The 19120-nt window shown below is 41.0% G+C and overlaps 1 protein-coding gene across 9 annotated transcripts in view; it reads left to right on the top strand.

Annotated features, from left to right (window-relative positions):
- Window positions 1-19120, top strand: part of LOC118784299 (focal adhesion kinase 1-like) — a 75947-nt gene that overhangs the window by 12047 nt on the left and 44780 nt on the right. For 4 of the 9 annotated variants that reach the window (XM_036538468.1, XM_036538463.1, XM_036538464.1 and 1 more), the window contains exons 1-2: window positions 9939-10129; window positions 17451-17677. In XM_036538468.1, the coding sequence (XP_036394361.1) occupies window positions 10036-10129; window positions 17451-17677 (321 nt within the window). In that variant the 5' untranslated portion in view covers window positions 9939-10035. Of the gene's footprint in view, window positions 1-5426; window positions 5454-9937; window positions 10130-17450; window positions 17678-19120 lie in introns of those variants that run through there. The other 5 variants (XM_036538469.1, XM_036538467.1, XM_036538462.1 and 2 more) reach the window with 2 other exon arrangements.

The raw sequence follows: 19120 nt of genomic DNA, 5'->3' as shown, positions 1-19120 counted from the left end.
GATAAACAATGTCCAAAACTGGTGCATTCGAGGAAAGTGACATGATCACTTTTTGAGAAGAAGCAGGAAAGTAGATAATGGTTGCCGATTAAAAAGGAAAGAATTTCTCATGGCATTGTATACTGCATGATTTTGATTACATTCATTCTGCATTTATGTACTAAAATATTGTTCTCCTAATTCAGAAGTGCTTTCTTAGTAGCTGGTTACTGTGCTGATTGTTATGCTTATTTTTGCCAAAAACTGTGTAATTTGCATTTGCTGATTTGTGTCCATTAAGTCTTAATCCATGTTAATTCAATAAAATCCTATTAATGATTTCCTGATTTGAAAAATGAGGTTTTTGTTCTTGTTTAGTTTTTCACAGAGTTCTTAACATTGCAACAAAGTCAAAAATAAGCATTTGAACATTTGCACAATTAAAATAATGGTAGAATGAGTGTTGAATAGGCTGTGCACATCTCTGTCAGAAAGTGAGCAGAGAGCTGTTAACTGGTTACTCCATTATCTACAGTACTGCTATTCTTGAAGCGATTATCAGGTATTATGTAACCATTTTAATGAAATTGCTTAAATACACCAATTAGTTATGAGAAAGATTCAGTGATGTACAGTGTGTTTCAGACATTAGTGCTCATGCTTGTATGGTGGCGTACATGCTTCATTAAAGTAGATAAACTGTATGAACACGGGGATGTCTCCCTATTTCTTTGGTGGCAGATTTCTTTCAGTGGCTTGAAGGCGTTTTGCACAAATGCAGCTGTTTTGGGGTTTGTGCCGTTGCAGGGTTATGTGTGTCTCTCGCCTTCTCTGTGGCGTGTGAATAATGCCCCATTCACTCTGCACTGTTCCGGCAAATGCCACTTTCACTTGCATATTTAATGATGGTTTTATTATTTGTTCCCTCATTAAATATTGATGTGTGTAATTTGCAGAACAAGCAATTTGCAGGCTGTAGACAGCGCTTTTTAGTTGCAAGCCTTAGGCATCCAGGCAAACAAATAATGGTCATTTATACTAATGTTTTAAAATAAACATTCTCTGGCAACATTGTATTAAATTAGTGATAAATATTCTATTCCTTTCCATTCAGTTTTTTTTTGTTTTATAAGTAAAATTTTAATCAAGGTATCCAATTCTATGTACTACAGTATTCTTGAAATTCTGTCACAGAGTGCATTACGTAGAAACAAAAGTGCAGTGCATGGAAGAACAGTTGGCAGGTACTAGGACCCAGGGGTGTTGTTTTCCTGGCCTGCTATCCACTGCGCCCCTAGCGCTGTGGTGCACCAAGGTTTTGAGTACTACATAAAGATGGTCATACATAACTTGTGGATGGCATAAAAATGCCTGTTAACATTTAGAATCTGCTCCAAATAGAAAAATATACTGTGCAGGGGACCCCTGTCATTCAAGGCAAATGCATTCTTGAGATTTCTGTGAAAGGTTAAATCTGCAAATACTGTACCAACACTGAGGACTAATCTGAGTGAGCATATTTGTCTCTGACACGAAAACAACCACAGTATAAGTGTGAAAATGAATGTAGTTTGCAATAACCAAGTGCTTAATAATGGGTGTCACTATACTCAGATACCTGTGGTCACCTGATTGTAGAGCCCCTTAAAGTCAAGAAACGTGGTCCTGTCTGTTCTCTACTCCGGCTCCACAGTGGTGGAATGAGTTGCATACACCCGTCAGGACTGTGGAGTGCCTTGCAATTTTCAGGCACAGGCTGAAAACTGTTCAGGCAGTTCCGCATGGACTATTACTCCTACCTTCCCTGTCACTTCATACTACAGCCTATGCACTAGCACCTATATCTAACAATGTTACCCCTAAACCTCAGTAATATGGAATAATTGTAATAATACTACTAATGCATAATAATACCAATAATGCAAAAAGTTGGCATCAGAAATTGCAAATGAGTGAATGATTTGTAGCATACTCCATATAGTGTATGTATATATATAGTATATATATGTATAGTGTATGTATAGTGTGTGTGTGTATATATATATATATATATATATATACACACTATATGGAGTATGCTACAGATTTATTGATGAGGAGCTAATGTAGACCGACCCACAAACACCCCCTTCTAAACTGTACTGTCTAGCCAAGTCTCAGTATGCTCACACCAGTCAATCAGTACAGCCAAGCAGACAGTCCATTTAACAGCTCCAATTCCAGATCCATCTGGCGAAATCTATTCAGTGTTTGCAGGGTTCACCGCTTCCAATTTAAAGGTCATGGTATTCCTCCTCAAGAACACTGTGAATAAGCTCTGTTTTTATCCCAGCATTTTTTCCCTCTCCCTCTCCATCAGCGCTGACAGAGTCTGCAGAGAGAGCTTGGCTGTCCCTTGTGGACTGTTCAAGGGGGCTCTTGTTTTGGTACCCGTTTTCCACCTTAGAGGCAAAACCCAGCTAGGCCTAGCTGGAGCCAAAGCTTAGCTGACACTAGCACAGCACAAATTCTTTGCCATTGTATTGCCAGAAAACCAGAGTAGTATCGAGTGGCAACACGCAGCATGATGACACCTGCTCAGATGGAGACAGCATTCCAGATTTCATCTTACAGTCTAAGGCTGTTTCCTGAAAGTAAAAATATAACTAAATTAATGATATTCCATCTCTATTACTGGTTGTTTTTTGTGGTCAGTGATAGTGATGCATTTCTATTTCTCTTCCATGTTTAGTTCCTGAGTTTTCAGCAACCTAACAGAAGCAACATAGTTACGTGGCTTGCCATCTTATCACAGACTGTCTGTAATTTAGCCAGCAGCAGTAACACCAGTGGGGAAACTAAGCTTCACCCAGCCTTGTTCCAGCTCTTCTATGGTAAGGAGTATAATGAGCCAGCCTTGTTCTAGCTCTGCACTGGAAAAGGGGCGAAATGAGCTGGTTTGTGTCCAACTCTATAGTGTAAAAGATATAGGAGTCCACATGACTTGCAAATGGAAGCGTTTGTGGGGCCGAATGGAGAGACCTGGGGTTGTGCAGACTGCTGTGGAATCTCAATGACTTGACACTCAGGAACATTGACCTAGCAAGTCAAAGATCTAAGCTGTGAATGGGGAACATGTGTGACATAATGTGATTAACTCATGACTGGCATAGGCCCAGAGAGCTCGTTTTGCAATATTAATCCTTAATGCAGAGGAAATGGAAGCTCATTACAGTAGTTAATCATTTACTGCCACTTACAGGAAAAGATATATTGATCATTGCCTACCCTTATTCAAAACTTGGGAGTAAGTGTAGTTTTTGTTTTGTTTGGTTTTAAGCAGAACCTTTTATTTAATGCATTAATGTTTGAAACATGCAACTAGTGGAGGATTTCATCTTGACGCACAATGGGATTGTACTGTTCATTTAAAAGGTTGGAGGAAGTTATTGCAGGAAAAAATGTGAAAGCTGTGCGTTGTGGACTTGGCAGGTTATGATTGTGGTATAGTGCTGTAGTTTGGTAGTGCAAGTCCTTGATCACATGGATCTTCAGCTTCAGACATCAGACAGGTTATTCTCTTATAAAAGTATCATTAAGTGGTAAAACCTGACAACATTTTGTTTTTATTGGCATCTTATTTTGCATTGAGCAGTTGGCTAATGTACTTGACAAGGCAATGAGTTCATTTCTGTTTCCAGTCTCTCTCACTGTGATTTTCTCAAATCAGGGAAATGTTTATAAACCTGGCAATTATAATGGTATCTTCAGCAGGGTGGAAAATTACAATGCTTAGTGACACAATTACCACCTTCACTGGTTTTATGACTTTGGCAACAGCATGTGTTACAGATTGCTGTCAGTATTCGGTGAAATAAGTGTGCAGAGAACATTGACTTCTCTCTCTCTTTCTCTCAAAGCTTATGTGTTCAAACCAGAGCTGGCACAGTAGAAATCAAAGAGAACAGAATTATTGCTAAAACGACATTCAACTACTCTGCACTCCAGACCTGTCCTCATGGTATTTCTGTTATTCTCAGTTTCATGGATGTGACCTCCACATAAATGGGTGATTTTCTCTGGGTTTTTGCAATGAAGAACATAGACAGTCCATATAGTATATGTGTGTGTGTGTGTGTGTGTATATATATATATATATATATATATATATATATATATATATATATATATATATATATATGTATATAAAATCAAGTATATATATACATACACACACACGTGTGTCTCTGTGTCTCTGTGTCTGTGTGATTAAGGCTTAGGCTGTTGGCTGATCATCAGCCTGGCACTGGAAATCTCTCCCTGTTTCATTAAAAAAAGAGGACATTACCAAAGTCATTGACCTTCATCGAGTCTCTGTGCTTTTGAAGCATAAAGCCATCTGTGTATTGATGCATAACCATCATTGCAAGATTGATGCTCACCACAGCATTACACTATTGCTATAGTCCAAATCGATGAGTCACTGATCAAACATAGCTCCACTGATTCACCAGTTCATGAAGCTCCACTCTCCCACCACTACTAATTCTTCTCAGTATCTCTAACATGTTTTTATTGCTGTGATTCCATTGGTCCCTTTGGGTGCTGTCAATTTGTGGCATTTATAAACGTGGTCAGACAACCTTTCTGAAGGACAGATGACAGCTGGAAAATATGCGGTGCACTGTCAGTCTACATAAGAAGGAGGTGTATAGAATTCAGAGCATGGGGTACGCCTTTGCCTTGTTAAAGAAGAGTAAGCAGGTTTTATAGTGTGTTATTATTGTCCTGTGCAGCCTAGTATTTTTTGAAAAAGGTTCACAGATGGTGTGTTTAAGTTTACCCTATGACACATGACATGTGGAAAAAAATGGTCCGGCTAAAGTGTGACCAAAACTGAATAGGCCCATACATGTAGAAAACACTGTTTAGAAAATAGGTAATCCTATTAAATGCTCAGAGGGGTTCCTTTATTCTGTAAGTTCTTCTCTGTCCTGTATTCCATTTCCACTATTATGGGGAGTCTGTACATTTGAGCATCAGTCTATCATAGGATTACCGATATGAAATGCAGAATCAGTGACCTGAATTGTTTTTGAAGCGATGGGCTGACCAGACCTTGTTAGGAGGGAAGTGGTTTCATTAACAGAATCTTGCAGTCACTGAGTCACTACAAGCTATGAACAGGAGGGAAGAACAACAAAAAGGGATTGTTATGTGTGAAGTGATAGAATCTGTAAAAGCTTTTTGAAATTTGAAATGAATGAATGTGTTTAGTCTATACAGTCACAGAAAAAGGGTTTGACAGCTAGAGGGCAGTCTCTGCACAGGTTTCCTCGGACCATTTGTTTCATGTGTCATTTGGACACACACACACATAGTGAAAAAAGGTCCTCAGCCAAATATATCAGTTTTGTTGAAATACTTAGATGAGCTGACCTCTTTTCTTTTCTGTTTTTGTCTTGCAGATATTTCCAGAATTTCCTACTACACAGGTGAGTACGCAGCAAGTAGAAGGACCTATTCTTCATAGCATCTGGAGTGCTGTTCCAGAAATTTCATTTCATTTCCACAGATCTGATCTCATTCCACACAGTCTTGTAAGTTGAACATATCTGTGACTGAAATCCAGAGTACGTTGTTTTGAGATGGACTGCTGCTTCTACAGTGCAAAGACATGGACAGCGCTGACATTTTTTGATATATTTCAGCAACTGTCAAACTCGTACTGTTTGACTTATGAAGAAAAATGCTAGATGCTGATATTGTGTTATTCAGTTAAGCACAAGATGCATTGTGGGAATGACTGTTGAGGGTGATAAGCATTTGTTGGGTTGATACAGAGGGATGCTGTAAGGCCTAGTGTTACAGCAAACTGTTCTGTTGTGGAGATAAATGGAATATCCAGGTTTGTGTGTGTGTGTGTGTGTGTGTGTGTGTGTTTGTGTGTGTGTATGTGCTTACGTATGGGCCTCAGTGGCTCTGGCTTCTCACTCTAAATAATTGTCACATCCCTCCCTCGCTCTGAAAAAAGATCAGATCTGCCCATTTGCGTAAAGCCCACATCCCCTACTCATCCTCTTAGTAATGCCCACATCCGCTCCTCAGTTTCTGAGTAAATCTCACATTCTCCTGATTAATGGCTGTGCTGTGGCTAGGCTGTTGGCCAGACTGCCAGACCAGCCAAACACAACAGCTGCATTTGTTTATAGCACAGAAGCTTCTGTTTAAGGGCACTTTGCGCTGCTCCCAAAAAGACCCAGGGAAAGTGTATGGTTGTGAGTACAAAGCAATTATCAATCAGGTGTAAATGGTCATCTGTGTACTTGATGTGTGCTTGTCCTGTCCAACCAGATACCCTCCCATGATTTTAATGTTAAAAATAATAATTCCTTCCAGGAAAACCTTGAATTGATTTCAGAATCCAGTGAGATGTGGTGTATGGTGTAAATGGTAGGCATAGGTTCAGGTCTTTTTAGAAGAAAGACTGCACTACTCTGTGTGTGTGTGTGTGTGTGTGTGTGTGTGTTTCTTTTTTCTTAATTTTCCCTGGATGTGGAAATGTGGAGAATTTTTAACATCTCTTTAAAGATATTCAGTATTCTCTGTGAACACTTACGTGTGCAGTTCTAGAACAATGAAATCAGTTTAATTTAAAAATGTTCTCAAAAATTATCACTGCAAGTTCTTTATTCTATTGTATTCACTTTGAAGAATGAAATTGAAATTAAGACTTACTAAAGCACCCTGTTATATGAGGGCTTCACTACTATCTATTAGTTACTGCCTCTTTGTCTGTGATAATGATTTTAATGCTCTGTGCCGATACATACAGTCTTCTCAAGAGGTGATGAATGATGAAAATTTTACAGGCGTCATGTCCAGTTATTGAAACGATTGATGAATGGAATTGATTTTCTTTTTTCTTTTATCTGGAGCCTATTTTTGAGCTGTTACATGCTTTTTGTCACACATGAAAAGCAAGGAGTGAATTTTACAATAGATTGAACAACTCTCCCCATGCTCTGAACAGTGGCAGCACCAGTGATCTTGATTTTGCATACCCAAAGGCGGGCTTGATTGAACTGAAGAATGTTACAGCCTTGACGAACCTCTGGGGAGCCTGCAAAATTCAAATGAATATGCTGGTTTACTTTGTAGATCCATAGTCATTTTTAGAACTTCAAGACAGTGGGGCGTCATGGGAATGGAGACATCTGTCTCATCATAGATGAATGAATTGGGTTTCAGTAACCAGCCAATGTGTTGAGAAAGTTGTCATGGGTATTAAACGAAGAATCACTTCAAAACAGGAAACAAAAATTACAGTCCAAAAAGTTCAAAATTATGCAGTACATATCCATCCAGGCAATTTAATTCTTTAAGTGGTTGATTCATAATAGAAATAAAATGGATATTTATACTTTAAAAAGTGTTGTTCTCATTTAATTTTTAAAAACCTCAAATTCTTCAAATATCAAATAAAAAAAGCATTTGAATTTACAGTATTTTTGACAGTTCTTTATCAAATAATATGATTCACATTAACTATTTTCTCAGTGATAATTTGCACTATTGGTTCGTGAGCACCTCTTCAAGCTGAGGTGGCTTTTTTGTATTAATTTTCTGTCATCTCCAGTATTCACGATGCTCTCCCTTCGCTTCTAGAATCTTCCACTGTGTAGGCTGTGGAATGCCTAATGTGTCAGTTGCATCATTGTGATTGATATTGAGGTCGTAAGACTCAATGCCGTTTTTATCTGTAGAAAGTGTCTTTCTTTTTCTTGTCATGTGGCCTGGCATCTAAGCAATTAGCAAAACTGAGCAACTTTTGTTTTCTTAAAATATTTTATGTGCTGTGTGCATCACACAAGATGTTTTTAGATACCACTTTTGTTCACTTATCACACTCAACTGTGTATCAGTCTTACAAGCAAAGAATTTAATTTTATACAAAGAGATTAAGAAAATAAGTTGATTTTGCTGTTTCCAAAGTTTTTTTTTACTTTTTCTTCCTGCAATGTGCCCCCACCTCCTTTTTTCTTCATTAACTTCTGTCTGATCATCAGTGCATCAGTAACATGGATTCATTAAATGATTATTCAGCATACTCAAGCACTTTGATATGGCTACTGAGTTAGGGCGCTGTTCAAACATCATGCATTTTGATGTCTCCAGTAATGTTCTCTCAGGCAGAGCTATTTTCCTGTTTAATGGATGGTACATTTTAATGGGAATATCATAGTAAAACAGAAGAAGGTAGTGAAAGGTAAGAGTGAAAACTTGTTTCGTACTATCATGAATAAGATTTTTATTGGAGGAGTGCAGCCAATTAATTCTACTTGACTGCACCTGTGTTTTTTTTCAGTTAACATACAGTATATATTTAATAGTGTTGTGAGAAGCTTAATCTTTTATGCAGCAATATACCTGTCAGAAGACACCGTGGATTATGGGTCTATTCAATCAACACCCGAGGATGACCTTAAGTAATCTTGATCTTCAAACTAAAGCAAAGCCGTTTTCTCCCAGTCACTGCATGAAGCTCCAGTTATGTAAATGTGTAAATAAAGACTCAATTGCAATGATATCTGCATTCTGAATAGTACTTATGAAGTAGCTGTTATTTTATGCTGAGTGCTGAGGCTGTCCTTCATGAAAATTGATAAAGTTTTTCCCTTCATTTTTTGTTGAAAGTCATTTCAATAATGATCTAAGTAATTGATTAGTAATCCCATGGGCAGAGTTTTGAATTATTGAACATTTGCTTCCAATCCAACTCCCAAGGCACGTCTCTAAGGTGGGCAGTAGCAGAATGTGTAACTTTTATTTCAGTGTGAGTTGAGGGATGTTACATTTGCTACTGTACCTGCCAAGTACAGGCCTGTATGTGGGCAGTTGTTTTTTGAGGGGCAGAAATGCTGAGTAAAATGACAATATTCACATCTTTGCATATTACCCTGACCTTTGTGCAGGATGATGGAAAAGTCTGATGAAATGCTGACGGGGGGTATGGGTGGGGTTTGTCATGTCACAGTGGTGGTCAGGTTCGAGGCATGTGTGACCCTGGGACAGACATTCTTCCAGACTGGTGGTAGAAAAGCGCTGGCAGTTTTGTAAACATGAGTTGGCTGGGTGAATAGGAATGAGGGTGAGATTAGCATATTAATGAAGCTGTTTCTCCTATAACCTCCTCCTTTTCCCCTGCTTCCTGAAAGAAGCTGTGAAATAGGCTATCTCTCTCCCCCTCTCTTCTATCTCCCTCCCTCAGTCTCACTTTCCCTCTTGCTCTATTTTCCTCACTCTCTTCCTCCTTCTCTCTTTCTTCTCTGTCTCCCTCCCTCCATTTATTTCTTTTGGTTCCTGTTTCCCTCCATCCAGCTCTTGCTCTCCTGCTCTCTCTCCCTCTCTCAATCTGTAAGTCTCTCTCTCTCTCTCTCTCTCTCTCACTCACACACACACACTCTCTCTCACTGTTTTCTTGCAACCCACCCGGGTAAGCTTCACACAGCTGCTCTCACTTGCTGAGGATACAGACAAGAGCTAAAGGAAGCATTCTATCCAAGCCTAAGAGGATTCTGTTAGTGACAAGAGTTCTCCTCCTCCTCCCCTCCAAGGTCCTAGTTTGGATCTGTTCTTAGAGGAATGTCACAACAGGGTGCTGGATCTGTTCTCAAAGGAGTGCTGCGGCAGGGTATTGGGTCTGTTCTTAGAAGCTTACCAGTCGGAGTCTGTGGTGGGCTCCCCTGTCGAATTTCTAGGGAAAAGTTGGTCAGAAATACCGGAGCGGGAATGTTGACCAAATGAACAGCAATGTTGAGAGATTCGTCCTTCATCTGTCGTCTCCGTCCGTCCTGACCCCTAAGCGGCTGCCGCCTTTTCTGGAGTGGATTATAAGGACTTTGCGCGTGGTACTGAACTCCGTCTGCCCCGGTGTGCTGTGAGGACTGGCCAGGGCTTCGGTGCCCGGGTGGGCACGGCGTCGGCTGGCGGCAGCCCGGTCTCTATGTGGCTGCGTGTGGGTGGCAGGAGAAGGGCACCCGTCAGGCCCGGGTTCGAGAAGCAGGCGCCGCGCGCATGGAGAGCACAGGGTGCAGCCCGTTCCCCCTGTGCTGGACTCGAGGGGCCTGCACTCACACCTACCTCCCCACCCTTCCTCTTCCTCCTCCCAGTACGTTCACAGCAGGGTTCTTTGACACTGTCTGCTGCTTTGTGTGTGTTGCTTAATCCTTGCTCCTGTGCTCCGTGACATTGTCTACCAAGTACAGATGGTTGTCATTGTCATTGATTTTCTTTAGACATATTTCCATGCAGGAGGGCTCATATGCCTTGCAATTAGATACCATCACTTCATGCTGCCGTCATTCACTTCATGCACATTGTTCGTATGGAAATTGAACATACGAACGTCTGGTTATAAGCCTGGCTGTGGCTTAATGTCATCGGCTTATGGAGGATATTCTTAACGTCTCTGTTCGGGGTGGCGTTGTGACCCCTTTCAGCCTATTTCTTCGTTCTTCTGTTGTGTGGAATTTACATTTCTTACTTTATACCATAAACTGAATTTTAACACATCATGTTCTCACTTATTGTGGTGTTTTGATTTCTTGCATTCTGACTTAATACAGAACCTCTCACTGCCAGCATGTGGCCTCTGAGGGCAACGCATTGTTATGATGCACATCCATGCACAATCCATGCACAGTGATGTACTCCGTGTGTGTGTGTGTGTGTGTGTGTGTGTGTGTGTGTGTGTGTGTGTGTGAAAGTAATCATTAGCACCTGATAATTGTTGCAGCTGCGGCTTTCTGGAGAAGTGACGGTGTGATATTGCAATTCATCATAGAGGGGTGAATTCCCATTTGCCTTGTGCTAATTAAACGTAGGCTGGTGCCATGATTAGTATTCTTTCAGAAGGCTAGATAACGAGGTTACAACCCCCCCCCCCCCCCCCCCCCCACATCCACATCCACATCCACATCCACACACACACACACACACACAAACACACACAGACAAAAGCGTCATATGACTAATTTCTCATTTTATCTATCTATCTGTCTCAATGTCTTATCTCTCTCTCTCTCTCTCTCTCTCTCTCTCTCTCTCTCTCAGGTCACTGCCTGACAGGTTTGCAGTAACAAAACCTTTTACTTACTTTTCTTTCATCTTTTAGTTTTTCTGTAAAAATACACTATTAGATGGTATGTCCAGGCATCTTTCCTCCTTTTTTGTTAATTGTAATTGTGAAATGTAACCGACTGTTCAAGATGACTCTCCGAATCTGGTGCCACAATAGATGGTCCTTTTGTATGCTGCAAGGCGAGCTGTGCACTTGTGTGAAAGCGCAAGGTTAAAATGATTCCTGTAAATTCATGCAAAGTGGCTCTAGTAAAGATCAGCACATTGTAGCAATATGGCTGCATTGTGCAGTTAGAATAAATTCACGAGTATTGATTAGAGGATTTTTTCCTTATTTTCCTTTCTTTTCTTAGATTTATTAGAAAAAAGTAAGGTTATTTCTTGATATTGATTGATGTGTAGGGAGAATAGTGATGGTGTACATTGTGTACTGTGGGTTGAAATTAGGACACCAGCTTCTTCAGGCACTTATGCACCTATATACCTCTAACTGCTGCTGGAGCCAGGCTAACACTGTACATCCAAAGCTTGCTAACCAAGATTTTTTTATCCCTGTTTGTTCTGAAAAAATTCTATTTCAAAGAATTATACTTGTGTGCATGTTCCAGACTTACTGGGAGGCAGCTTACATCTGATGAAAATGGGTGTCACCTCTTCTCCTTTTGTAGCACGAATGTGTGTGTGCATGCACATGCATGCTTGTATGTATATTTATGTTAATCCATTAATGTATCTGTGTAAATGTTGGTCACTGATAATCAGTTACCCATACAAGTATTCATTGCTTGAGCAGTACAAATGTTGTTTGAGTCAAATATGAATCTTGATCTCTTTCTAAGAACCATTTTATTGACACTATGTGTGTCAACAAAAAAGAAATGCCACTCTTTCAATCATTCAGGAATTCCTCAGGGGAATTGCTGAAGTGATTGACATGAGATTTGATATGCATGATCTTTGGGCTGCCTTTTATGGAACATGTTAATAGTAATTTTCTATCTCAAGCAATGTAGCTGCTAGTCAAATTACAGGAATCATAAAAAGGCCATGAATCCATTCCTGTCTTCCTGGTGTATGAAACATGGCACTTGCGCAGTTGTGGTGTGTATGTGAGTGTGTCTATGGGTGTGTTCGTGGGCACATGCATGTGTCATTGAGTGACAGGCAATGACCACATTTCGTTGAACAAGCACTGGACACTAAAGTGATCAGTGCATCATTGTTGAGTGGTGCAGATGGAGCATCTTATGACACAGTTGACAGTCATTGTGTGTGAAATGGACACTAGTGTTAACTGAGGTCAGAGTGCTGCACTGTCAACAGCATCTAAAGTAGAGCAAGAGACAGCTGCATCCTCGCATCACCATGGCAACTGTTCTCACCACTGTAATCTCCTCCCAGCTTACTTTAATTGTGGATTCTCAGTCGTTTAGAAAAAGAAACTAAACTGACATGATAGATATTTATACTGTATATTTGCAGAAACTCTTATCTAAGTCTTAAGATATGAGGCTTAAATTTTTACTCATTATCCAGCTGGATATATGTTCTGAAGCAACTCATGTTAAGTACCTCGCTCAAACATACAACACCAGTGCCAGACCATGGACTTGAGCCTGCAACCCCCGTGGTGAATGATAGCTGTTTCTTATGTACTATGTGACACCACTGCCCATATAAGTATGCATGCCCTGCTGTGGATTGTGAGGGAGTGTCTGCACTCTATTCTTTTTTCATGATCTTCCTTCATAAAAGTTCTGCCTTGAACAGCTCTGTATTGAGAGTTGTTTTTAGTCCTATGGGTGTGCACTAAGTGTATGTGCAACCATTAAAAAAGCATCTGTTTGGTTATCCTGAGTGATTGCGATTGATCTTTAGAGAATTTTTTGTTTCATCAGTCTGTGCAGTGCCAGGCCAGTGGGCAGTAAAGTTTATTGATGCTAAACATTCTTCTCTCTTGGGCATGAATGAGATGAAAGCTTTAGCAGTCTGGACCCCCTGTAGTTAGCAATTAGTCTGTTTTTGCAGCCAGCACCTGCTCTGCTTCATAATATTTGGCTTCATTCAGTCTTAATGTACTGTACTACCTGAGCTACTTCATTTTCTCACTCCAGCTGTGAGCATCTCTGTGCAAAAAGCAAAAATACCAGCTATTTGTTCTGTGCTGGAAGGTAAATGCAGTCTAAATGTTTGTTTAGTAGTATGCCAAGCTTCAATTTGTCTGCAGTCTCCTGTTTAGTTGCAGATTTTATTTGGGTTGAAACTACAGCCAGAAAAAACAAGATGTTTCTGGTGCATGCATGATACTGTACATTTGGGAATTATCAAGGCAAATATATTAATATATCGACACATTTTCTAATTGGCAAGAACTTAGACTTGGAACAAGGGTTTCAGAATGACTGCAGTGTACACTGTGAGCGTTTTTGAGGTTGATATTACTGTAAATGCACTCCATTGGGCTGTATAAAAAAGACAATGTTAGACAAACCTTTTTTGTCTGACATTGCAGTAAATGGAGTTTAAAACCAACTTATCATATGACATGGATTAACATAATTACAATTTAGAAGATTCAGTGTAAGGATACTAAATTGTGTGAATTTCACTTTCTGTCAAATTGTTTGTTGGAAACCACTGGCACAACTTAAAAAAACAAATAATAAAAAAAAAACCTTGAATGTTCCTTTCTTGGCAGTTCAGGGGTTAAATTCCTTATGAAGCAGCAGGTGTGGAGGACCCGCCTTGTAAGTGTTCTGGTGGGTGTGGTCCCACTAAGCCATGCTGCAGTGCTTATTTACTCTTGTCTGCAACCTGACTCGCATACCAGCACACTCCTCCTGAGGTAGTTGCAGCAATACCCTGTGATAAAGGGCAGTTGTGTAATTGTGTCACTGTCCCACTCTGCTCCATGGGGGAAAGCTACACGGCTAGCTGCTCACAGCTAGCTGCTCAGAGTTTCTGCTAAATCGGACATGACGGGACTGAGCTCAGGAGTGAGTCACTGTGGCTTCAGAACAGTTTTTGCGCGTTGTGATAACCAGGATGTGACGACACACCGGCGGGTGAGCGGTGGCAGCGACGTGTGGGTGTGTTTCGGCTGCGGACGGGAGAACCCCTGGGGAGGAACAGCAAAAGTTTACTGACTCTAGTTCGCCTTGTGGAAGTAGATGCTCACACTGGATATCAGCTTCCTGTCTCCCCTGTTGATGTTTTCGGAGGGTCACGAGTCCCAGCGCGAGTCGAGAGTGGTGTGCTCCTGCTGGCCCTTCCTGTTCAGAGGTACGAGGAAAGAGTGAGTGACTGTAGCACACCAGGACAGAAATGGTGTTGCAGACAAGAGTAGAAACGGACTGTCACAAACAAGGGACAAAGACTGTCAGGAGTCTGAGTCTTCCAGTGTGTCCTCTTTTTTCACTTTATACTTTGTGCTCTATGGCTGTGTCTATATGCATTGAAGCTAACGGACTTAATTCTTTTTTACCGGGCAGTTCAGAGGGTGTGGTGGTGTTTGCTGTGCATTTGATAGACCAACTGAATGTCAGCATTGGAGTGTCAAGGGAATAGGATGGTTCTTCTTTGGGGTAGTGTACGTACGCCTGAAGGAACAGGACACAGCAGCTCAAGGAAATGTGTGTTTGAGCCTGGTGTTGAGTAAGCAGGCACTCGGGTCATGCTGCTCCTGGTAGATGGCTATAAGTTGCTGATGTCAGCAGATGCTGAGGTTTAAGAGGGCAGGAGTCACTGGGTGAATGATTTATCACTGCAAAAGACTGGGTATAGAACAGACTGCCTCCTCTGACAAGGCAAAAACTGTTGTGGGTGGACCATGCGAAACATCTGTATTTCTCTGTGGTAGAAATGTGTTTCCCCCCCTTTTACTTGTCTGGCTGTGTGTAACATGTATTTGCACTGTGATGACCCAGGCAGCTGAAGGCATTGGTCCTGTTGTCGCTCTTGTACTGTTCTAATGTCACCAATGTGAATGCCGTGTGTAAGGGTTATGCTACCTATACTATCTCTTACTTCTGGTATAAACAGCTTAACAGCGCTTGATTATCTATGCAGGGACGTTTATTGACATTGTGTTATGAAGACAAGATTTTTATTACAATATGATGGACTGCATTTCTTACAAAGGTAGTGAATGTACTGCTGCATATGTAAGCACATTTTGAAATTTTGTGTTTTATTAAAGTTTATGGGAGGCTATCATAGTACAATTTGAGTAAATATATGAAAATTTAGGTGTAGGTTGCATGCTAAATCAAATTTAAAGAAAATGTCTCAGTAAGTATGCTAATTATTTATTTAGACCATACATATTTAACTTCCAAAATGAGGGGTGGGGTGGGGTGCAGGCCTGTTGTGTCAATTACCTCACTCTGCATCTGTTATAGTTAAGGTATCAGTTTGAAATAATTTCCTGTGGCTTATGCTGTCATGTTTTGACAGATGTAATATGCAGGCTACTGTCATGTTATGTACTACATAGTTACCACCAGTGCACACTGGATTTAAACCTGGAACTACATGACTGTATGTTTGCTGTCTTATTCACTTCCCCAGGAAGGGACTATACAGGCTTATGTTACTGTGGCTGGTCTCTCTTGTGTCTGAAAATTATGTGACAGTGTGTACCACAATCTATCACTAATCAGCGTTGCCAGTTTTAAATCATTGACACTTTAGAATATGAGAAAAGGCTTCCACAAAATATTATGGTGGATGCCAGCTGAATTAGCTTGCTCATGGCCGATAGTTGTCTTAGGCCCTGTGCGTGAGACTGTAGGCACTGTGTTGTTAATGATATGATGTCACCTCAGGATTCTCTCGAGTGACTTTTTCTGCCAGGCCCCAGTTTTTCCGTAAACCACCCTCTCCACAGCTTCACTTCAGAGTGCACCCATCTGTCCTATCGCTACATCACAAACATCTGCCTCTCAATCCTGACTCTGCTTACATTACTGCAGTGTTCTCAGTGTTGGACCTCTGGCATTGAGCAAACAAAAAATAAACATAAATATGCTGACTCTTTCAACAACAAGTAAAATTACACTCCACTGCTTATTGAATGAAGGCTATTTATTTCCCTGGTTACCAGCCTCATGTAAACATAAGATGGATGCAGTTGCCTCTAAGGCAAACCTGCATTTTCACTGCTGGGGTAATGTGAGGTTCTGTACGCTAGTGGGTTGTGTACATTTTTCTTCTCACTCTTCTGATGCATATGTTTGAGTGGGGAGATTTCTTCTATCATGTCCTGTGGGAGGACCGAAAGACTCCAGGAGCTATTAACTGGCTCATCTGGGCTCTTGGTATTTTTTTCCCCGAATGGCTGATCCAAGATCTTTTAAAATTCTGTTTTATCCCCGTTTACTCAACCCTAGTCCTAGAAAAAGCTGGAGCTCAAACAACGTCAGTGCTGACAGATTTTGGTGATAATGAGGAACATGACATATTTGACTAAATACTGTAAATGACAAATGAGAGGAAGTCTTCTACTTCTTGTTTGGGCAATGGATTATCTAAAGAGGAGACAGATTGATCTTTGACCATAATTCTGTGTCTGAACAAGGATCAATACTCTTCCTAACTGAGCTCCAGATGGTCCTCTTTTATAGGCTTTCTTTGGTCAATTTGAAAGAAAACAATTTCTGCGGCTTAAGTCTGCATGAATAATCTGCTTTTGAGCATTTGTAGACTGTCAGCCTAGCTTCCATGTATCTGTATCTACACACATTCAACTCTTAAAAGTAGTTATATATCAGTTTTCTCCTGCTTCAGCCTTCCTGTCTGCAAGTTGATTTGAATGAGTTCATTTTGAGCTGTTTTTGTTCTGTTTTCTTTGCCATGTGTTATGATACATGGCCTTATTTTCTCTCAGTGCTATCTTACACCAAAGGTTGTAGGTTTGATTAACCAGAAACACTTGGAGAATTGATGTGCTGAAACTAGTCAGTCAGAGGTCATTAAACACCTCCATTATTATCCATTATTATCTCCAGTAAACAAGTCATTCAGACCCATTCAGAATCAATAACCGTCACGTGTTTGCCTATGGCAGTCACTGATTTGAGGAGCAACGTGCCCCTTCTGTGATTGGTTAATTGAGCTAAGTACACATGGGGAAATATGGAGACTGTTGCAATAGCATGCAATAGTTTGTGCATGGACATGTGCTGTGAACTGGGCTCACATGTGCCGTGTCTCCTGATAAACAGCTAGAAGATGGAATGTGTGTTGTTGACATGCTGTGTTTCACAATGCTAAAGCTAAGAACACGAAAGGCTGCAGTACAGGAAGTGGACACTCATGTGCTGTTTTTTTTTTTCTGTCCCCCCCAACAGAATATGACAGTCACCTAGCACCAAGCAAAGGGATGGCGGCTGCCTACCTGGACCCCGCCCTTAACCACACCCTGGGCCCGGGTGCGAAGTCACGCCTCAGCATGGGGACGGACCGTCCCCCTGGGGGCCTAGACCGGGTGCTTAGGGTGTTCCACTACTTCGAGAGCAACAGCGAGCCCAGCACCTGGGCCAGTAACATCCGCCACGGGGACGCCACCGATGTCCGGGTGAGAGGTCGAGGGTCACTGGTCACTGGGGGGGACAGGGGTCACGGAAAGGGGTGGGAAGTGAACTGAACTGGAGTTTCTAAATGTCTGACTCACTAATGTTGCGCTGTTATAATTGATAACAGCGCATGAATTGTGATGAGTAGTGGTTAGAGGTCATGTAAGGGTCACTAAGCAGTTATGAGTTACTGGAGACTTTGATTTCTTAATCTCAGTCTATTCTGTGTAAAGAGAGCATTTCAGAGTTGATTTTTTTTTATTTTGGCATGTTGAATGTGCATCCAATTTGACAAGAGGATAAAACCACACTATCTCTAATTCTTCATGTGAGATAATACTGCAGAGCAGTTCCATCATGTGTAATCAACCTCTGTTTGTAGTAGCTCCTTTGTGACACTACACTGGATATGTTTGTTGAGGTATAGCTTAAATGCAGGCTTTAAAGTTTATCTAAACTGTGATGTTAAATTACAAAAACCACGGTGCCTTCCATCTACTCCTGGTGATAACAAGTGCTTTAACAATACAGTCACAATTTTGTGCTTTTTAATAAGATGAAAACCGAAAATGTTGTTGTCATGGCTGCCATTGTTATTCTGCTCTTCGTAAATCTAAATCTGCATGGCAAAGTATTGTCTCCAAGCGAGTGAACTGTGGGGGGAAAAAAACAAGCTTTTGAAGTCTGTCACAGTACGCAAATCTGCCGAGGGTGAAGCTGGATAAAACAACTTCTGTCATAGCAGTTTATCTGCTCAGCCACAGCAGATACAGTTTAAACGAATATTGATTGGCATGCTAATTTTTGTCAGCCTTGTGCTGATGTGGGGTGAAGAGCGTGAGGAATCCACCCGTCCTGAGTTGTGAGATCCAGGGGCCGTGTTGATTTGTGTGAAAGAAGTGTCCAGATTCACCTTGTCTGTCCTTGGCTTTTGAGGTCAGGATAGCAGGAGGCACCTATACGCCTGGAATGTGTGGCAAAGTTCGGCTGCAGGACATAAATACTCGGTTCTGGTCCTGGAGGCGCATAATCCAGCAATTTCGGATGAACTCTTTCGGCCAGGCCAATAATTAGCTGAATGTGGTGGTTAAGCGCCTGGTTGGAATGACAGCCTGTAGGCAGTGCACACATCAGAGTCAGGATGCAGTAGCCTCACAGGCAGTATTGTGTTCCAAGAAAAAAAAACCCAATTCTAAAAATATTGTGCGGCTTCTGTTACCTAATCCAACTAATTCATTATTCAGTGGTTTTCTTAACTCACTCTCAGCCAACATAGTAAAAGGAGGTCTTTGTCAGAATTGTATTCCAAAAAATGTAAGCAATATCACATATGGTCTCTGATCTTAGTACACATGTAAACAGAAGTGTTCTATAGTATTGTTTCAGTGTACATTTAGCTCCTGTTATCCCCCCCAGGGCAACATAATGTAGTTTTGTCACACTGA

Source organism: Megalops cyprinoides, chromosome 10 (assembly GCF_013368585.1).
Source record: "Megalops cyprinoides isolate fMegCyp1 chromosome 10, fMegCyp1.pri, whole genome shotgun sequence".
Taxonomy (NCBI): Eukaryota; Metazoa; Chordata; class Actinopteri; order Elopiformes; family Megalopidae; genus Megalops; species Megalops cyprinoides.
Note: the sequence above shows the minus strand (reverse complement) of the source record. Positions and strands in the feature narration are given on the sequence as shown.